This window comes from Hemibagrus wyckioides, linkage group LG09 (assembly GCF_019097595.1).
Source record: "Hemibagrus wyckioides isolate EC202008001 linkage group LG09, SWU_Hwy_1.0, whole genome shotgun sequence".
NCBI classification, from domain to species: Eukaryota; Metazoa; Chordata; class Actinopteri; order Siluriformes; family Bagridae; genus Hemibagrus; species Hemibagrus wyckioides.
In genome coordinates, this window is record NC_080718.1 from 10,370,657 (window position 1) to 10,392,259 (window position 21,603).

The 21,603-nt window shown below is 41.6% G+C and overlaps 1 protein-coding gene across 1 annotated transcript in view; it reads left to right on the forward strand.

Moving 5' to 3' along the window:
- akt1 (v-akt murine thymoma viral oncogene homolog 1) overlaps positions 1–21,603 on the forward strand; it is a 58,690-nt gene that overhangs the window by 23,381 nt on the left and 13,706 nt on the right. Inside the window, exons 3-7 of the mRNA XM_058399371.1 lie at positions 16,237–16,365; positions 17,973–18,084; positions 18,514–18,640; positions 19,647–19,778; positions 19,981–20,046. Coding sequence (XP_058255354.1) covers positions 16,237–16,365; positions 17,973–18,084; positions 18,514–18,640; positions 19,647–19,778; positions 19,981–20,046 — 566 coding nt within the window. The remainder of the gene's footprint in view (positions 1–16,236; positions 16,366–17,972; positions 18,085–18,513; positions 18,641–19,646; positions 19,779–19,980; positions 20,047–21,603) is intronic.

The following is a 21,603-nucleotide window of genomic DNA, read 5'->3' on the forward strand; positions in this document are numbered from 1 at the left end:
ACTAAAATGAAGGGAGACTTGCTATTTGTGTATAAAATTCAGCAGTGTATATGAGCATTGTGTCATATACGAGATGAAGGAGTAGCAGTGTGTGCTCTTTGCCACAGATCAAGTGCTCTCTACTGTCTTCGCTCCCATTGCAAGTCATGCTATATTCACATAAAGTTAAACTTTATCAAATTTTTTTACGTTTCTGATGTGGACACACTCACATCTATCCACTAACGTGTCACTGGAAGTCATCAGCTCTCACTGGAAATGAATGCTCTCTGGCTTTGTCACTGTACCTCTGTCTTCATCATCATCATTATATATGAAAGACATACACTACCAGTCAAAAGTTTGGACACATCTTCTAATTCCATGGTCTTTCCTGATGTTTATTTCTTTCTTCATTGTAAAACAATGCTGAAGGCGGCCGAAATACACAATAATCTCGTTTGAACAGTTGATATTGAGATATATCTGCTACTGATGCTCTGTAAATCCGTCATAACGGCTCTAATCTGAGGTGCTGTTAATTGGTGATTTCTGAGGCTGGTAACTCTAAATGAACTTCTCCTCTGCAGCAGAGGTCAGTTTTGGTCTTGTTTTACTGGGATGGCCTTCATGTGAGCCAGTTTCATCATGGTGCTTGATGGGTTTTGTAAATGCACTTGACAATACTGTTCTTACAAGAACTATTCCAGAACACCTGACCTTCGTGTCTTAAAATAACAACTGACTGTTTTTTGTCATTACATATGGATTACTTAAGTCCATGTGTGTTATTTCATAGTCTTGAAATCTCCAGTATTGTTCTAGAATGTAGGAAATAAATCCCTAAACAAAAAACATTGAATTAAAAGGTGTGTCCAAACTTTTGACTGGTAGTGTAAGAAAAGTATTAATAAAAATATACAGGAGTATAGAAATGAGGAAGTTAAAGCGCCTGAATTAATTATGCTTAAGTCTTTAAAGTAAATTGAGGATGCGAAACTTTAAAATGGGGATGTGTTTTCTTTAAATAATTTGCCTGGATTTTCGCTCCATTAAGAAAAAAAACGAAGTGGTTCGTCCTCTGGTAGTGTCTCACAGATTCGTATTGAAGGCCTTTAAGACTGCGGAATTCCGCTTTCTCTCCCCTGTTTGTTTATTTGTTTCCTGTGCAGCAGCCCATTTAACTAATCCACCGAGTGCTTGTTTACCGAACGGAAAAAGGGGGGGGGGCGTGCAGAATTAAAACCGGAGGGGGGAGATGATGGAGGAGGGCCGGGCCTTCACACAGCGTCTCTATGGTAATCAGCAGGTGCCTCTGGCTGACGAGAAGAAGCGAGGGCTTTCTTACGAGCGTGAGAAACAGGGGCCGAGTCCTCTCTTCATCCTCCTTCCCCCAATTTTTTTTCCCTTTCCTGTAGCGGTGGCAGCGCCCACCCCAGTGGCAGTGGCAGAAAAAGGGAGAGAGAGAGAGAAAAAAGGGGTGCCTGCCAAAAGCTCCATCCCATCCAGCTGCAGGGGAGAAAGAAAAAGGAGGCCAACAAAAGAGGGGAAGAAAGGAGGGACAGAGCAGGGCGAGAGAGCAAGAGAGAGGGTGAGAGACGGAGGCGGAGGCTGAGCGTGGCATGCGTGTGTGGGTCGTCCAGACCGTAGACGCGATGGGGGACGGCGTGGATGGGGTTCCGCTGATGGGAGACTCATTGAGATGCTGGGCGCAGTGGTGGCTGGCACAGCTGCAGGATGCCAGCGCTGAGAGAGAGAGAGGGAGAGAGAGAGAGAGAGAGAGGGAGAGGACATGAGGGAGGGGGGTGACCCAGGAAAAGACAACAAAAGCACCCCAATCCCAGTTTTTAAGAGTTTAATTCCCTTAATCCTCCACCTTACTGCCTGTCTGCCTGCCTCTCTTTCCCCTTTCCCTCATCACACTCTCACTCTTTTATTGTGTCACTCCTCCTGAACACACACACACACACAGACACACACATACACATACACACACACACACACACACACACACAGAGTCACCATTGCCTCCTGTGCTGTTTCCTTATCCTGGGAGATGAATGGAGGAGGACAGAATGCAGCAGCTACTCTCTCAGGAAGTTCTCCCCTTTGGCCATGAGTAGTACACTAAAGAGGTCTCTCTCTCTCTCTCTCTCTCTCTCTCTCTCTCTCTCATGTCTCTGTTTGACTGTCACTTTTTCTGTTTTTTTTGCTGTTTGCTTTCTGCTCTCTCTCTCTCTCTCTCTGTCTCCCACATTCTTTTGCTCTGTCTGCACTGGGTAAACTTAGCCACACTTTCAGTTTCACTTGTTTCTTACTGTCTTTCATGTCCCCCCGTTACCTTCCACCTTCTTTTTACTTATTTCCTCTCACTTTCATTGCACTGCATTCTGTCTTCACATAAAACATCTTTTGTGGTTCGGCTTCCGATCTTGTCCTGTAAAAGCCACGCCCATCCTCATACTCTTTACAAAGAACAGCCACCAGCAGGTTTTCTCTCTCGGAATCTCAGAGGTTAAAGAAACTTCTGTGGTGGTGGTGTTGGAAAGTCCAGGCCGGGCTGGTGTGATACGGCTCGGTCTGTGCCGCAGCCTGGTTTTTACCTGATGCACTATTTTGCATGCACATACAGTAGCTTTGCTTTCACACACGGCATTATTGTTCATGTCCCTGCTGCTTATCTCCTCTACTTTTGTATGATTTCAATGCCCGGTTTTCTAGAACCAAGTCTGTAAAACATTTAGTCGTATTTTATGTACAGCGGTGTTAAACACACTGACGAGGTCCATCACCATCACAGCCTTGTCAGGTCCGAAGCTCTGACCTTCAATAGCATTTACTAATTTAAATTCAGTGGATGATGCACAGAGCTCATTCTGGCCAAGTGAGAGATTTTTAAATCTCTACCAGTACCTGTAATAGGTGAACCCATTCATTTAAACATTGCTTGTCTAATTGATATTTCTTGAAATGACAGTTTGTGAGTTTTGTCCTGATAACTCAGTCACCTGACCACATGTTTGGGACCCTCTGTTCTAGAAATTGATGTACGTACATTCATAGCGCAGAAAACCCGGCACGCCTTCACGTTAATCCCCTCACCTCAGACCCGAGCTGTGTGCAGTAACTACGCAGCGACACATCCGTACTCAGCAAATTCCACCACCTGATAGTGGAACAGCGCCGAGTTCTGTCCAGTCCATCAGTCCGGTTTGAAAGGAGAGAGTTTCGAGTGCTGTATAAGCGTTTCTGTCAAAAAGACGTTTTAATATCTCGCTGACTCGGCTCATGTGGCTTCAACGTTTTAGTGTCACACTTGGGCGTTCAAGCTAGGGCTGCACAGCCGTTTGCACGAAATGCGGATTCTGGGTGCTGTTGAGGGTGTTGTCTTGTCAAATTGGGAAGTGGGGGGTACATAATGGTTTTTTTTTTTATATATGATGGGTGATGTTTTGTGTCAGAGAGAGAGAGAGATAGGGAAGTATGTGTAAGCACAAACACTGTTTTAGTCCTGCTTAGGCAGTGCAGCAGTTGTCAGATAGAGATGAATAGTAGGTGTGTGTGTGTGTGTGTGTGTGTGTCAGAAGTAAGTTGTCAGATAGAGATGAATTCTCTTTTGAGTGCTAGAATCTTGCTCTTCATTATATTTCACTTTAGCATCCCTGAGCTCTGCAGCTGTTCTGCATGTATAAGCACTCTATCAGGGCCTGACAGGTCCACACACACACACACACACACTCGTACACATATATTCTCTCTCTCACACACACACACACACACATGCACACACACGGTCATTTATCTCCAATTTATCTTTATCTGACAACATCTGTAAAATCAGCAGATCTATGCATGTACAGTCTCTACACACACACACACACTCATACACACGCACACACGTGCCCTCCGAGACTCACGTGTCTCTGCGTGTAGATCTTTAGGGAGTGACGTTTGGGCTCTGTGACAAACGCGGCATGTTCCTACACTCAGGATGCCCGAACATCATCTCAGCACTATAACATGGTCTCTGCTCTGAATCTCTGCTGTAGCCGATCTGATCAGCGGCTCCTGCTAACGTGGCGTCCGTGCCATACGTAGCGCTCTCACTTCACTTCCTGTTTGTGCCACAGTGTGTTGGTTTAGTTTGAAAACAGACACAGTTAAGATGACAGGAACCACAGAGCTGAGGTCAGACGGGTGAAGTGTTCTGTGCGTCTGCAGATCAACACACGCACAAATGTGGACTTCTGTGGTGTGTGTGTGTGTGTGTGTGTGAGACGTGTGGCGTGTGTGTGGTGTAGTTTAGGAGCTGATAGAAATTCCGAGACAATATTGCATGTCTTTGTCTTTTTCTTTGAAGTAGCTCTTTCAAAGTTTCTGTAAATATGTTTGTTTTTAATCCTTTATTTAACCCCCCCCCATTTCATTATAATGGACATTTCTGAAATCTCGCATTCTGTCTGTCTGTATTTTATTCTTTCAAGCAGATTCCCTTTCTCTCTGTCTGCCATTTATTCTTTTAAGCAACTTTTTCTTTTGTTTGATTTTCTCTTTCTTTCTTTCTTTCTTTCTTTCTTTCTTTCTTTCTTTCTTTCTTTCTTTCTTTCTCTCTCTCTCTCTCTCTCTCTCTCTCTCTCTCTCTCTCTCTCTTTCTTTCTTTCTCTCTTTCTTTCTTTCTTTCTCTCTTTCTTTCTTTCTTTCTCTCTTTCTTTCTTTCTTTCTCTCTTTCTTTCTTTCTCTCTTTCTTTCTCTCTTTCTCTCTTTCTTTTTCTCTGTCTGTCTGTCTTTCTTTTTCTCTGTCTGTCTGTCTTTCTTTTTCTCTGTCTGTCTGTCTTTCTTTTTCTCTGTCTGTCTGTCTTTCTTTTTCTCTGTCTGTCTGTCTTTCTTTTTCTCTGTCTGTCTGTCTTTCTTTTTCTCTGTCTGTCTGTCTTTCTTTTTCTCTGTCTGTCTGTCTTTCTTTTTCTCTGTCTGTCTTTCTGTCTTTATTTATTTATTTCTCTCTGTCTGTCTCTGTCTTTCTTTCTTTATTTATTTATTTCTCTCTGTCTGTCTCTGTCTTTGTCTGTCAGTCTTTGAAGCAGGTTTTCTTCCTTTCTGTCTGTCTGCATTTTATTTTGTTAAGCAGATTTTCTGTCTGTCTGTCTGTCTGTCTGTCTGTCTGCCTGTCTGCCTCTCTGTATGTTGTAGTTCCCACCCACCAGCTCCCTTCTCTCATAACAGCTGACACCCAGAGAAAGTGAAATCTAACATGTTCTTCTTCCAGTTCTGAGACAGTCTCCACCTGGTTACCAACTCCAATGCTACATCACAGTGCAGTGTAACACTCTGAGGAAGACGCTGTTATCCCTCTCTTGCATTAATGAGCTCATGCAGGCCTGTGATTGGCTAGTGTCAGTGTGATTGACAGGGCAGAGAGAGACAATTCCTTCCCTCCCTCTATTCTAACATTGCTCTCCAGACTCCTGATTTGACTGCAGCATCAGATTTGTTTTTTTTCATCAACAATTGCTTTCTGTGCCAATTCAAATAAGTCACCAGGGTTTGTTTGTTTGGATGAATGTAGTGTCACAACCAAACAAACAGCAAGAGAAAGACTACTTCCTAATGACGTGTTTACAACCTGTTTATTTTCTCATGACGCACTGCAGCCGGTTGAGAGATTCCTCAGTGGAGCAAAGCGCCTTGATGCTGTGACGTACTATTTTTCTTACCACCTGCTGCACTTCACACGTGAACAGAGAACGCTGTCTTTTGATGCAGTCTTTACTCGACACGCTTCCATCAATACTAGAAAATCTTTACAGAATCAGGATGTGGACACAGTGACAGAACTGACTATAGATTTAATACGAAATGCAGTACAGCAAAATAAGCGTTTCCAGCACAGCACGCGGTCACCTCACGTCCACGTCGTCAAGCAAAAACAAAGACGCTGCTCAGGCTCAAATAACACCTTTAGATTCAAACCGAGAGAGAGAGAGAGAGAGAGAGAGTGCATTGTCTGTGTACCTAAAGCGCACTTCTTTTTCTTTTTGTTGGAATTTTCCTCACACTATTTATATTTTTACAATTTTCCTTTATTTCCGTGTCTTAGCAGAGCTATGCATAGCAGGATCATTTTGAACCTTTCACTTGCCAAGTGGGCGGAGCCTGCGAATGTGGGAATATAAATTAATTGAGCGAGGCTCGTATAAACACAAACAAGTATTCTTAGCCACTTACCACATTTGTGCTGAGGTCATGGTTTAACACACACACACGAACATGATGATATAGATAATATATCTGTAGAATGATTCTGCATATCGGAGCCTGATTTAGTCGTCACCCCCCCACTCCCGTCCTGCCCCCCCCATTCAGAAACAACCAGAAACAACCCATTCAATCAGGTGCGCTTGAATAATAAGAAAAATCCCCAAACTTCCTGATTTGCAGCGTCCACGTGTCCAGTACCACTTCATTCTTTTCCACACCGTTGTGCAAGTTGTTATTGTGACCTCATCCTGAGACACAAAGGTGGAGAAAAAAAACAACACACACTCGCTACACTTCGTTCCTTGTTTACCGTGTCCTGTACGAGAAACAGGAGGCGAGCGTGACAAAAGTGGAAGCGGTGTGGGTGAAAAAAAGAGGAAGAGTTGTCGAAAAAAAGGAAATGTGGGTGGATGTGGTGGCTGTGTGTGAGAGAGAGAGAGACACAGGGTGGGGGGAGAATTCACAGAAGTGATTTTATTAGAAGCTGCCTCATGTGAAAGGGAAGGTGAGAGAGACCAGCAGACGGTCAGGCGGATGTGGTGGGCAGAAAAACAGCACTGAACAGCTGAGTAGTTCACATAAGCTGCCAGTGGTGTTGCTCTTTCACTCCAAGAGCCGTGAAGGATTTAGTGGCAGTAAAATCAGTCGTAACTCAGCTAACACCATCCTGGTGGCTTTATATTTCGTCACAGTAAATCAAATTAAACATTTTCTTTTCCTTCATAATTTTTTTGTGTTGTGAAATTTCAGTTCAGTCCATGTAACTGTTCAGCAGGTTGCAGTTGTGAGGCCTTTTAATACAGGATACATGATTGTTATTGTTATTATTATTATTATTGTTATTATTATTGTAGGAAATGTTTTACAGCACTGCATGTGGCACACGTGTGAAAAGAGCTTTTCACACTGTTGCTTAAACCCCGGGGTTATGACACGCTGCTCTGAAGTGCTGCACGTGTGCTGTGAACCATGCACCGTAGCGATATGATGTGGGTTCGAATATTACGTCTGTTATCATGACCCTCTGTTCCGCATCAATAGCAGCTCATTGAGCAGTGTCGACTTTCGCAACGCAAGAAACATGCAGACGTCGTCCGCGCCATCCCGTCGCCGCCGCTAAATGTGCCGATCGCAATGAACCCACGACCCATAATTCCGAGCAGCAAATGACGACACTCTAAAAGTTAACAAAGTCTTTCCATCTCTCTATGAAGATATTCCTATCTTCCTATTCCTAGGAGGCAAGGAGGATTTACATGGTGACATTTGTTTTCTCACTCATACAAAAGTGCAAGACAAATCGCCATGTAAAGCTGTCGTGCGCTGGATTTATGCAATCATGGTCGTTGATAGCGCAGATAATGCAAATAAGGAAGGTTAAGCCGGTGTTTAGGGACGTACAGCGTGAGACATCAGATTATTAATACCGGGATCGATTGTTAATCCTGGGAAAAGTATGAGCGGAGAAATAAGACCCAGGATTCTGTTTACTAGGAGTTTATAGTCCTGAGACTGAGACGGGAATTATATATGGAAAAGAAATTGATTTCTGGAACTGAAAAATGTTTAGAAAGAGGCTTAGAAAGGTGACTTTATTAATGTTTATAAAGAAAATTGTCTGGACTTTGTGTGTGCGCTGGGGTTTTTTTCTTTGGGTGGGGGTTGATATTTTTAATACTTTTATTTATACTTTATTATATTTACTAAGAAAGGTTTTGTGAAAGTTTTAAACATTTTGAAGCTTGACTTGTACAACTTGAAGAAAATGCTCAAGTTGATACTCAAGGTTTCAGTATCTGTATTCTGTATCAGAAAAGAAATTCATTCTAGAAAGTTTCTATTTAAGCAAGAAGAGTTTTCATCATCATTATTTCATTACACAGCATTCCCGAAATTAAAGGCCCATGTTTGAGAGAACCATTATTTATCATGCAGTAATATTTATTTATTTATTTATTTATTTATTTATTTATTTGCTGAACTTTTCAATTCCTGTTCTACATCCCTCATAGTTATTTTAAATAAATTAAAATCTGTAACAGGAACTGTTTTTTTTGTTTGGTTGGTTGTTGTTTTTAAAACAGGAACCAGTTTTTTAACAATATTATTTATTTCATGAGTAGAAATTTCATTTCCATTGGCCTTTATTCTGAATACTTTGGTTTAATTCCACCTGAGGTGTTTAACCGAATGTTCTTTATTCAGATTGAAATTGCAGCTTTATTATTATTATCTCAGTTAATCAGATACATCACGCAAGAGACTCTCTATTTTGATAATTTACGGGGGCTTTAGTCTGAATCAGAGAACAGTTCACATGAAATATTAGTAAAATGAAGGCCGTCATGCGGACCATGAAGCACACCGTGGTACTGAACCCGAGACTAGCTGTAGGAGGTTGTGCGAGTTCGGTTGAAGTGATTCCTGTGAATGTGAACACAACTCGTACTCGTTCAGGAAGTAAAGTAACCTGCGGGTGTGTTTTAGTCTTTGACCTATGTCATTAGTTTCCACAATACACGTGTAGCATGAGAAGGTGTGAGGCAGGGAAGAGGTGAGATGCCTTACTGTCTAAAACAGTCTAAAACCTGAGCAGCTCTGCGGGGGCACCGGGAACACTCACACTCAAGCCACATTAAACATGCTCAGTGTGAATCCACCTAACACACACCTCTTTCCCAGCTAGCTCACTACTATCAGACTCGAGACCTGTCAGAATGAGTACAGAAAACATCCTGGACGTCAGCGTTTAGTCGGATAGTCCACAAAGCGCACCTCACGTGGACAGGTTACAGTCGGATCCAAAAGGATCGCATTCCTGCTAATTCAAATCAGTTTCAGTCAAGTGTGTACATGCTTTTGTACCACCCTGACAATCAGTGAAAGAAATGTCAAAGACCAAAAAAGAATGAGCTTTATTAATATAGCATGCATCATTTATTAAACACCAGATGAAATAACCAATCCTATGAGTTTTTAATAAACCCTATTTTCCCCCTTTCTCATAAACACTTGTATGCACTCATGCTTCAAGTGCATCAAGACTGCAGGGAAAGATTTGTAAATGGACCACATCATTCAGGAAGGCATTATTTAACAAGCTTTTAGCAATCATTACAGCAAACGGACGGGTTTAGCAGCAACGTGAGCCCAAAAACCGACGTGTCAGCAGTTCAGTCTTAATTATAAAAAACGAATCTGCGAATGGTATGAAAGGACACGCTTGAGTGCAGAGCAAGCCTCCAGGAGGAATTCCTACTTTTCATATCGTACATTACATTATTGCGTCCTCAATCCTAGAGAACTGTGCCAGAGGTGAGAACGTGCAGAGCAGTGCAGGTAATGCAGTACATTTATCTTCTGTGTTTTTAGGTTTCTGGGTAATTCCAGACTGTGTAGCAGTTTCCTTGGAAGATCACAGAATGAGCTGGTGGCCTGAGCACATTTAGAACCTACACACACACTCGTGCACAGGAATTTTAACATATAGCACATTCTGGATATACAGTAAAAAGAACTTCACTGCACACCTCTGTTTTTAAAACCAATATTTTATGTAAATGTTAGTTAGTAGACTGTGAGCCAGGTCTTCTTGTCCAGCATCAGTGCCTGACCTCACAAATGCGCTTCTAGAGGAATGGTCAAAAATTCCCATAAACACACTGCTAAACCTTGTGGAAAGCCTTCCCAGAAGAGTTAAAGCTGTTATAGTTGCAAAGGGCGGGCCAACTTCATATTACATTCACATGCATGTATTAGGCAGACGTTCCAGTTTTGGCCTGGCTCACAGTCTCCGCTGTGATTCATCCCAAAGGTGTTCTATCAGGTTGAGGTCAGGACTCTGTGCAGGCCAGTCAAGTTCCTCCACACCAAACTCACTCATCTATGTCTTTATGAACCTTGCTTTGTGCACTTCATGTTGGAACAGGAAGGGGTCATCCCCAAACTGTTCCCACAAAGTTGGGAGTATGAAATTGTCCAGAATATCTTGGTATACTGAAGCATTAAGAGTTCCTTTCACTGGAACTAAGCGGCCAAGCCCAGCTCCTGAAAAACAACATCTGAATTCAATGATTTGGAGAGGTGTCCCAAAACTTTTGCCAAGATAGTGTAGCTGATAGCTGTCAACAAACTAATGTTTATCCTTTTCTCTTGAGCAAATGCAATACTGGGATGGCCAAAAAAACAACAGATGCTGAGCAAGTACTTTAGGTGTTCAGGCAAACGTCAAAACAAACCTGAGCGAAAGAAAAGTTTTCTCTGAAAAGTGACTTGCTTAGAAGATGTGTTTACATCCCTGTCTATGAATTATGTAGGATCAGTCAAGTTAAACTAAACTGACCCGGAACAGATTTATATAAAATCATACACTGATCAGGTATAACATTATGACCACCTGCCTAATATTGTGTTGGTCCCCTTTTTGCTGCCATCATGCACTGTGTATTCCGACACATCATCTATCACATTCTATCAGAACCAGCATTAACTTCTTCAGCAGTTTGAGCAACAGTCGCTCGTCTGTTGGATCGGATCACACAGGCCAGTCTTCACTCTCCACGTGCATCAATGAGCCTTGGACGCCCATGACCCTGTCACCGGTTCACCACTGTTCCTTCCTTGGACCACATTTGATAGATACTGAACACTGCAGACCGGGAACACCCCACAATAGCTGCAGTTTTGGAGATGCTCTGATCCAGTGGCATAGCCATCACAATTTTGGTCCTTGTTAAACTCGCTCAAATCCTTACACTTGTCCATTTTTCCTGCTGCTAACACGTCAACTTTGAGGACAAAATGTTCACTTGCTGCCCAATATATCCCACCCACTAACAGGTGCCATGATGAGGAGATCATCAGTGTTATTCACTTCACCTCTCACTGCTCTTAATGTTATGCCTGATCAGTATATGTTAGTCATTCTTTGAAGCTTCCTTTCAACAGAAATGGATGGAAATGATCTTTTGTTGAGTTAAACAGGCTTTCATGGAAGAGCCCTCTTATTTTCCAGTTCACACCAACTGACGAATGTTAATGCTCTAGCTAAAAGTCGTGTTTGTGTCAAAAAATTTCCCCCCTTTTTTAATCTAGTACTCAGTGACAGTAACATTGAGGTTTACTTCTTATGAAAATAAAAAAAAAAAGTAATTCATTTGAACAAAAATATTTACACTTTTTCAGGCCTGAGCGAATAGGAGCAGATAATTATAGTAATTACGGAGACTTTTGGCCGTATCGTGTACATGGTCAGGCCTGGATGAATGATTAATGAAGTAGCTAGTCCCGCTAGCAAGTGAAAGCTCTAATGTGTTGCCCACTCTTATATATTCATTGCTTGGAAATCTTTCTTATTAACTAAGACAAGTTAGGCTGATTCTATTACGACAGATGAATGTAAACAAACCTAGTGTATGAATATCTGCGTAGAGGACGGATGTTTAATATTCCTTTTATCCTCTTGGGTAGCAAATTGTGTGTATGCTACCTATGCAATGCCAACCAGTCAGTCACTGGTCTTTGTTTATTCAGCTTTGAGTTGTGGTGTTCTCTCATTACATGTAAATGATTGATTTTATTTGGCTGGCTTTTTTATTTCCTTTTGGTTTTGTCAGTTGTTCTGCATGTTCCTGATTCTGAAAACAATTACCATACATGGACAGTAATTAATGCTTTAGTAAAAAGACATTCCACAGTCAGTCACATCACACCCCAGCAATTAGTGTATGAGTAGTGTGTGTGTGTGTGTGCTGCATTGAGGAGTTAAACTAAACCTACATGCCAAATGTTTCCTAAAGGTCACTGGAGAGTGTGGTTTTTTTTTTTCCCTTCCTGGTCGTCTTCCTTGCTACTACGAATTAGTCGAAGGCTAACAGCCTAGCCTCAAAGTTTCATATATATATTTGAAAGTGAAAGATCTGTAAGTGTGACCTCTTCTGAGGGCTTCAGAGTGCGTATGTGTTGGATGCCAGCCGGACTGACGCACAGCACCCGCCCCAACCGGCATGTGTTGGCTGCTCAGCCTGTTCATCGCCTGTGATGACGAGCAATGCCACCCACTGAGGCAGTCATAATATAGTCAGTAGCTATTTCCTGCACACACACACAATTACAGCACCAGAGAACTGGGTTCTTACTCACACGCAATTACGTGTCTTTACACACCCAACACACAGTAGTTTGTGGCTGTTATTGTCTGTGAGCTCTGTCTGTGAGTTCTACTGCACGTCTCGAATACAGTCAAGAAAAGTCAGCGCATGTGCCTTTCTGTAAGCTGTCCCGTGGATCCTGTTTCTCTCCCCTGTGTGTATCTCTCTCAGGTTCTCTCCGTCACCGGCACTGTGGCCGTGATGTGTCTGCATTGTTGACATGCTGTTCCTGGGCTCACTTGACAGCTACACAGCTTTAGGAAAGAGAGCAGAAGGGAGAGAGGAAGGAAGGGATGTAGTTTAAGAGATAGGCTGTATGGCCAGATCTTTATGGACACCTGACCATCACACCCATACGTAGTTCTTCCCCAAACTGTTGCCACAAAGTTGGAAGCACACATTTGTATAGAATGTCTTTGTTTGCTGTAGCTTTAAGATTTCTCTTCACTGGAACTAAGAAGCTCAAACCTATTCCAGCATGACAATGCCCTTGTGCACAAAGCGAGCTTCATGAAGAAATAGTTTGTAGTGAACGAACGCGAGTGTCCTTCCCGGTGCTCAATCTGAAGTGGAACACACATTGAACTCAAGAACACTACATAATCTAGTGGAAACTTTTCCAGTCTCATGGAGATTATTATAACCCCAGAGTGACACTAAATCTGGAACTGGATGCTCAACAAGCACATGTGGGTGTGACGATCAGGTGTCCATATACTTTTGCCTATATAGTGTAGGTGACACGCTCACGTTGACGTCATGTCTTTGAGCATCCTTCTCTGAAGATATTGTTTTCTTGAGTTTTTTTAAATAATTAATGTTAGAAAAGCTGAAAACACCAACCATGCCCTTAGCTCTATATTCAAAATAAAATCTTTCATTTGCTAAAATTCTTCCAAATGTGCATGGAGAACACAATACAACTCGCAATTTGTCTTGTTTTTATTATTGTTTTGGTTCTGTTATGTGCAGTAAAGCATCTCGCGCATACTGCACATGTGCTGTGGAAACTGATGATGTCATGATCGGCTGAAACGCATGCGCGGGTTACGTTACTTCCTGAACAGATGTGGACCCGAGCACAAGTTGTGTTGACGATCACAGGAATCTCAGTGCATCCAAACTCGCACCACCTCCTACAGCTAGTCTCAGGTGTGGTACTGCAGTGTATTTATTGCTCCACATTCAGTTCAATTTATTTGTATCGCACTTTTAACTTTTTGGACATTGTCTCTAAGCAGCATTACAGAAGTATAGAAAAAATAAGTTACTATTTATCCCTAACATTTATTCCTACTGAACAAGCCTGAGGTGATGGCAAGGGAAAAACTCCTTTAGATGATATGAGGGAGAAACCTTGAGAGGAACCAGGCTCAGAAGGGAACCTCATCCACATTCGGGGGACACTGGACAGCTTTCACGTTACAAATATTTCATGTGAACTGTGTTCTGTTTCAGACTAAACTCCCTGTTTAAGATGCAAAACAGCAGTGCGTCATTTAACTGTATTGAACATGGAATTCTCGAAACGTTCCAGATAATACTCCTACTGCTGAACTTTGGGAAGGAAATGATTCAGTCACAGTTACTTTTGTATCTGCGAAAATGAAAATCCCATCAGCTGTTCTTCCACAGGGACCGAAAGAGCTGAGCTACACATTAAAACACGTAGCCCGATAAATACGTCTTTTTTTTTTTCTTCTTCCAAATGATTTCTCTGTTGTACTCTGTTCAGTATGCACTCTTAAAGCACCCCATTTAAACTAACCCTGATCTCCTCCTTCTGCTTTTATTTTTGTTCCAACTTACTAGTAGAGAATTGTGAGGCAGGCTGCTCTTCTCAGGCCCTGAACTGCAGCGTTAAGTGTCGTGAGTTGTGACAGCCTCAGCGCTCCGATAACAAAGTGTCTTTTGATTGCAGAAACCTCCTTACTTTGCAAAACGGGCGGCTAAGCGGGAGTCCTCCTCCTCTCGATGGCTGATGAAAAATGACAGCAGCCGTAATAACATATTGGACATCTGCTGCAAAATTGAGATTCGTTAAGTGCACAGATCTGGGAGGCGGATGTTTTCTCACGTGCACCAGTACACTTCCAGTTGTTAGTGAGGGAAGTTGTACCTTCACATTGAAGACTTAAGGGCAAAATGCATATGGATGGAGGTTGAGCTCGGTTTTTTTTTGGCTCGTGTCACCTGTGGCAAACACTCTGCCGACTGAGACTGAGAGAAGTGCAGCGTTCTATTGACGGACACCTTTGATGAATGCGGCGGCGCTTCAGTTCGTGAGCTCGGGCTTGGGTGTGTGTTCAGTTGTCTGACTGGTCCGTCACAGTGGGAACATATCAGAGCTCAGTGGATGGCAGAGAGGCAGCAGTTTGCTCTGGCAGCTCTGACTGATTCTGCATGGCTCAGAACTGAAGCGCCAGGAGTAAATGGGCCAATTAAGGACAGCTTGCTCAGCCTCTGCATGGGGTTAATACCACTCTGCCGTAATTAAAAATGAATTCAGACTCTCTATCCTGGAAAACTATTCCATTCCAACTTTTTATTCACTCTCAGTTTCTCACCAAGACATTGCAGATGCTTCAGTTGGGCTTTTTTTTTTTTCCTAATGCGTAAGCTTTTTTTTTTTTTTTTTTTAAATTGTGCAACATCTGGCACACTGTCTCCTTCTGGTTTTCAGCAGAAATAAAGGTTTACTGGTAAAGGGTAGAGGGTTTTAGTTGCAAAGTGTGAAAAAGTGAGGTGTGTTTTTGTGTTCTTTCATGCTAACAGAACAGGCAGGTGTGTGTGTGTGTGGGTGTTGGGTGGGGTAGATGTAGATATCAGGAGCAAATGTGCTCTCAAAAGACTGGAATATCTGACATTTTTGACCTTGCTGAAACATTTGTTTGGTCTATGCTGAAAACTGCTTTTTTCACAAAAACTGTGTTTATTTCAGGAGGTAGAAGGTTTCATTTGGTATGTGAGGTTGGAGTTAATTATCGTTTCAGTGGACGAGCCCCACAAAGATAGAAAGTCTTAATACACAAAGTCTTTATATGTCCAAAAAAAATCTTGATTTAACCTGACATGCTCTTTTTGGGGTCACGCGGTGGTCTTAAAAAGCTTGCTCTAGCATAGTCACTACTTTGGCAGCAGTTTTATCGAGCAAAAAAACTAAATATCACACAAGTTCTTCGCTCTAACATCTGGCATGGGGATTGAAGAACAAAAATCGCCAAATTCGCCTGCGCAACATAAATACAGCACACATCCACAAGGTGTGAGGCCACACGGGAGACTGACTCACTAGACTGTGAGCGTACACTACCTAGCAGGAAAACCTGCAACTACATCACTGTGTGTGTGTGTGTATGTGTGTGTGTGTGATTTACTTCTAGTGTAGTAGTATGGTCAGCAAGCCATGTTCTTCTGTCTATTCCAATGCCATCATCTGACATAATTACAAACACATTAGGAGTAGCAGAAGAGCTAACAGTGTACCATGTTTGCATCAGTAGCTATCACACACCTTTCAGTATAGTCACGTCACCTGTGCTGAGAAAAAGAGCTTGCTCTAGTATGATTTGTGGCGAGTCCAGAGGTATGGGGTTGCAAACTTCTGGACAGTCAGAGCCGGAAAACAAAAGGGATGAAACGCACACTACAGTAAGAAACTTGATCAGGTTTGAATGGGGTCAAAAAGTCATTGGTGAGGTAACTGTGTGATCGTACAGAGCGACTAAACATGAAACGAAGAACAGCTCTAGTTTGCAGTAGTATATTAAATATCTTAAAGAGGAATTTAGAGAGAGAGTATCATGCAGAAATTTAACAAAAAGACTTAACTCTCTTCCCCACTGCTCCACAGGAGAGTACATAAAGACGTGGAGGCCGAGGTATTTCTTGCTGAAGAATGACGGTACGTTTATTGGTTATAAGGAGCGGCCTCAGGACGTGGACCAGCTAGAGACGCCGCTCAATAACTTCTCTGTGGCACGTAAGTATCTCACGCTGACATTAAAACGCTGACGGTAAAAGTTTTAAACTTTCTAAAGACTTGGGATCAGGAGAGTCTCACCTGCCTTTTATTTGTATGTGAGAAATGCTGTTTACCTCAGTAATAGATGGTAGGAGGATGTGCAGAAAGTCAGGCTGACCCCAAGAACTGCAGGACTTCAGTTGTAAAGTCTAAGAGTTCCAGCACTTCTCTCTCTCTCTCTCTCTGTCTCACTTTCCCCTTCTGAACTCAGCCGAGCATCACCCCTCCATCGCTGCCAAAAGCCGCTTGAATGATTGAACAGGCTAATTAGACAGCCATATTGTTTGTTAAAGGAAATGCTTCCATCCTGACACTCGTGAGTTATAACGGTTATTAAGTGCCTTATTCTCATTATTTATCTCGGCTCTGCTCTAAAGCAGCAGCAGCATCAGCAGCAGTCGTCCCTGGCGTCAGATGCAGTCAGTCGTGTAACAGCAATGATGTTGGTGTACACCGATGACACGGTGCAAAGCATTCTGGGCTGTTGATGAGCCCTGCTGGAGCGCAGTGGTGGCCTCCACTCAAGTCCTCCATCTCCTCGACAGGCCTCTTATGTCGCTTCCCCCCCCCCTTCCTCTCCTGCCACAAATGGCTCAGTGCTACAGCTTCCTCTCCCACATATGGCTCCTGATGCGACTGTGTTCCACCGCCATTGTGCTTTGTTACTTCGAAAAGCACAAGTCATGATTTTTTTGTTTAGTTGCCACGGCTTATTTTTGTTTCATTGCTAAAAAAGACACGAGTGTTCGTTATTTAACTGCTGATGTACAGTTTTCTGACTCTGCTGGACTCTTCTGTGTGTAAGCACAGAGAACAAAAAAGGATGTCGATTTCTGGGCATGTCCATGACTCATGACTTTGAAGATAATCTCTGATAGTGGTGGAGTTTCATTTTTTTTCTTTAACTAAAGGATAACCTAGTACAAAAAAATTGCAATTTAAAAACACAAGGACAATGGGGAAAAAATGAAAGGAAAAGTTTATGATGAAGTTGTTGCATAAAAGTCTCTATAAAGGGGGGGGGGTTAAATTCCCTAACTCTGCTTGTTTTTTTCTCTTTTTGATATTTACATTCCCATTAAATTTCCTACACACTATTCATCATGTTGTTGTTAGAAGCTGAAAGCAAGACTGGCTGAGAGGAATGATGGCATGCTGAAAAAAAAAAACCCCTCAAAACAGCTGCTAGACTAGTACAGTGTTAAAACGGAGAAATCTTCCAATATCCCTGGCATGCCCAATATCATTTCATACTGGCGGTGTGTTCTTGTACTGGAGAATGACTCAAAAATCCATAGGAATGACAATGACCTACTACAGCATTCTCACTGTGACAAAACTGCATTACTGTTTTTAATATGAAAGGGAACACCAGGACCTGAACACCGCTGCAGTCCCATGATGCACCTGTTCTGCTGCAGCGCAACTGGGGAGGTTCCTCAACATGAGTGTTTAATGCAGTGCTGGGATGAACGAAGATAAAGATAAATGATTGTCTCTACCTCTCTCTCTCTCTCTCTCTCTCTCTCTCGCTCGCACTCGCGCTCTCTCTCTCCCGTGTCCAGAATGTCAGCTGATGAAGACAGAGAGGCCGAAACCTAACACATTCATCATCCGCTGCTTGCAGTGGACCACTGTTATTGAGCGCACATTCCATGTGGAGACCCCAGAGGAACGGTCAGATATCCCGACACACACTTGCTCATCTAGTTTGACATTGTATTGAGATCTTTTTTTTTTTTTTAACATAAATTAACATAAGATAGTGATGTAAAATGTCTACCCCCTGGACACACAGATCCACCCAGACTTTTAGCTTAATGGAGAAGTGTTGATTAGTTGTATGATATATTGACCTGTAGAGTCTAAATATCTGAGGAACTGGTGTCGGATGATATTTATCACACAATATCGTTATTCTGTCTCAATGATTTAGTTATTAAAATCAGAAAGGATGAGTTCATATATCATTTAACCACCTGAGAGATAGTTCTTCACTGTCGGTTTCATTATCTTGTATCAACTAGTATCAACTAAATGTTAGCTTTGATGATGGATCCAGATTTTTCAGTATTGCTTTTGCTAAAATTGTGCTCTTTTCTGCAGGGAGGAATGGACTAAAGCCATTCAGGCTGTGGCTGACAGTCTGCAGAAACAAGAGGAGGAGATGATGGACTCTTCTCCTGAGCCCATGGACATGGAGATGTATCTAACCAAACCTCGGCACAAAGTGGTACGCTCCGCTTCTGTTCGAACTACCTGTAGTCTTTTCACCACAGTGAAGGAGCTAGTATTTTCCCCTCAGTGTTCTCTGAATACACTAGAAGTTGTAGCGAGACACTGTAGTAACCATAATTTCAGTTCTTAATGGGAAGTGTAATCAGCCTAGCAGTAGAATTGCTCACTTTCTGCTCGGCAACTCGGAGCTTTTCGTTCCCCCATGGACTCTACAACAACCTCTCAGATTGCATCGTGGGTAGATTTCAGAAGCGTTGTTGCCAAATATAGCTCGGGTGAGGAAAGATTGAAGAAAACTGGTTTTGTTGCTGAATATTTGTTTCCATATATAGAAGGATATTGGGGTGTGCTGAAGCAATAAGGCTTTTCCCTTTAGGGTCTTCTAAGCCAGTGGTTCTCAAAGTGAACCCCAGGAGACCAGAAACACAGCCAGCGGGTCAAACGTTACAGTGAAATTCCTGTTATTAAATTCCTGCTGTAACTCTTTACTTCAATTAAACGGGTTTAATTCAGATTGCATCTGTAAATAATAGAGCATCTTTTCTGTTTCAGTTACAGTTGTACCCTATTGCACGGGTGTTCAACAAATTAGTGGAAGTTAGAAGTCAATTTTATTCGTCAATTTGAAGAGGTCAGTCTGTAAATTATGGCACATGACCTCTTCAGAGAAGCTGCGATTTGTGTGCCATGAAGATTTTTTTTTTTTAATTACCATAATACGCTCCCACCTTGTTTGCTCTCTCACTCACTCACTTACACACTCACACACACACACACACACACACAGCAGTAGATCCACCACTGGATCCCCGTGGCCATCAGAGGTCAAATGTGTACTGATGAGGGATAGGGGAGAAATATGCAGCGTGAGGATGGAGCTGTTGTGTAAATAAACACAATGTAAACAGGGCTGCTTCATTCTGCATGAAATCTCTGTTACTCCTCCTAGGTTATTGTTTCAACCTGTTTGTCAACATGCATCTGTTTGTGTGTCGTTTCAGACTATGCATGACTTTGAATACCTCAAACTCCTTGGGAAAGGCACTTTTGGCAAAGTCATCCTGGTGAAGGAGAAGGCCACAGGAAAATATTACGCCATGAAAATCCTTAAGAAGGAAGTAATAGTAGCAAAGGTAAGTAAAGGGAAGTAATGTGACAGGAAGGATTGGTTGAGCTCAGCTGGACGGTACTAGTCTGTGTGTGGGTGTGTGTGTGTCTTTATGTAGATGAGAGTTTTGTGAGTGTACTTTGTAATAGGTGTGTTTGTGTGTGAGAGTGAGAGAAAAAGTCCATATAATCCAAGTACACTACAGCTCTTTGTGATGTGTCTCTCAGGATGAAGTGGCTCACACACTCACGGAAAACCGCGTCCTCCAGAATTCTAAGCACCCTTTCTTGACGGTGAGCGAAACTGTGCAAGCACACACAAACACGCACACACACACACACCTAACACTTCTCTCCACTCTGTATATTTCCATCGGTTTCCTCCTTACAGTTTAACGCTGCTATAAAACCCGGCACTAGCTATTTTAGGATACATTTTTGTCTGGGATTTCAGTCCTTTGACAGTGAAGAGAAACTGCTTTGGGGGCCCACTAATCACTACAGGAATTTTAGAAGCAGATCATGTACAGGATCTGTTTAGCCTTACATAGATGACCAGCACTTGTTTGTTTGTTTGTTTGTTTGTTTGTTTGTTTGTTTATGGACATGGAATAAATTCAGATTAAAATGCTGATGAGTACAAATCTGATTCAGAAGATAAACTACCTAACAGACATGCCCAAGACGTTATTTTTACTCAAGTCCGGGCATTTAAAGCGTTAAAAACAGCCAGTATGATTTTATTTTGTGCATAAGATCGTGAACTCAAAGGTGACGGAAAACACGAGGGCGAGCCGCCGCACCAATATAGCAGTCGCATGCAGCAGACAGAAATTCAATTAATGGCTGCAGGGAGGAAGAAGCGAAAAGAGAAATACTGATGGTTTACTGAAACTAGTAAAATCATGGTGCTATGTAGTGTGTACAGGATGCGGTACACTGATGATGCACAAGCATTAAAAACTAAAACACCTGGAAACTTATTGTATTTAATGGAAGGGGCTTGCTATATTTTTTGATTTTATAAAATATAATTAAAGTAAATTTATAGTTTAACAAAGATTACTTTTAGCCTGTTTAATTTTGCCATGATTAAAGGATTACAGCCAGCCTCTGTGTAAGGTAGTGAGATCTATTTAAATCTCAACAATAAATGAAAGTTTTGTGTGTAGGCAATTAAAACAGATTCCTTATCAAGATACCGAGTTTGTAATGGAAAATAATTATTGTAGTCATTAAAGAGGAGAAAGTCAATAGAGTTAGAAGATGATAAAAGTTTTTTCATTATTTTAATATAAAAGGTTTTCAAGGTTTCAAGCCATAAATTCAATAAATAAATAAATTTTAATTAAATTTAAGTTTAAACTGAATAATCAATTATTTGTAAATGAATTAAATTAAATCAAAATGTATATATTTTTTAGTTATATATATATATATATATATATATATATATATATATATATATATATATATATATATATATATATAATATGTAGTATATTGAATAGAGGTTTAGTCCTTTTGTGAAATATATTGTTTCTCTCTCTCTCTCTCTACATATATATATATATATATATATATTATAGTGTTTCTGAATCTATATAGTGTTTTATGTGTACTGTATGTTTTGGGGGGATTGGAGGGAAATGTACCAGATGTTTGAGTGACCCTGTCCAACAAAAAAAATATATATACATATATATATATATATATATATTCACTGCAGAGGAAAAATCCTAAATCCTTTACATTCATTGTGAAATTCTCTCACTGCTGTATTGGTATTTGGACGAAGGCAGTTGGTTTCCTGAAAGTCTCCAAAGCCGTCATCCAGTCCGACTACAAACA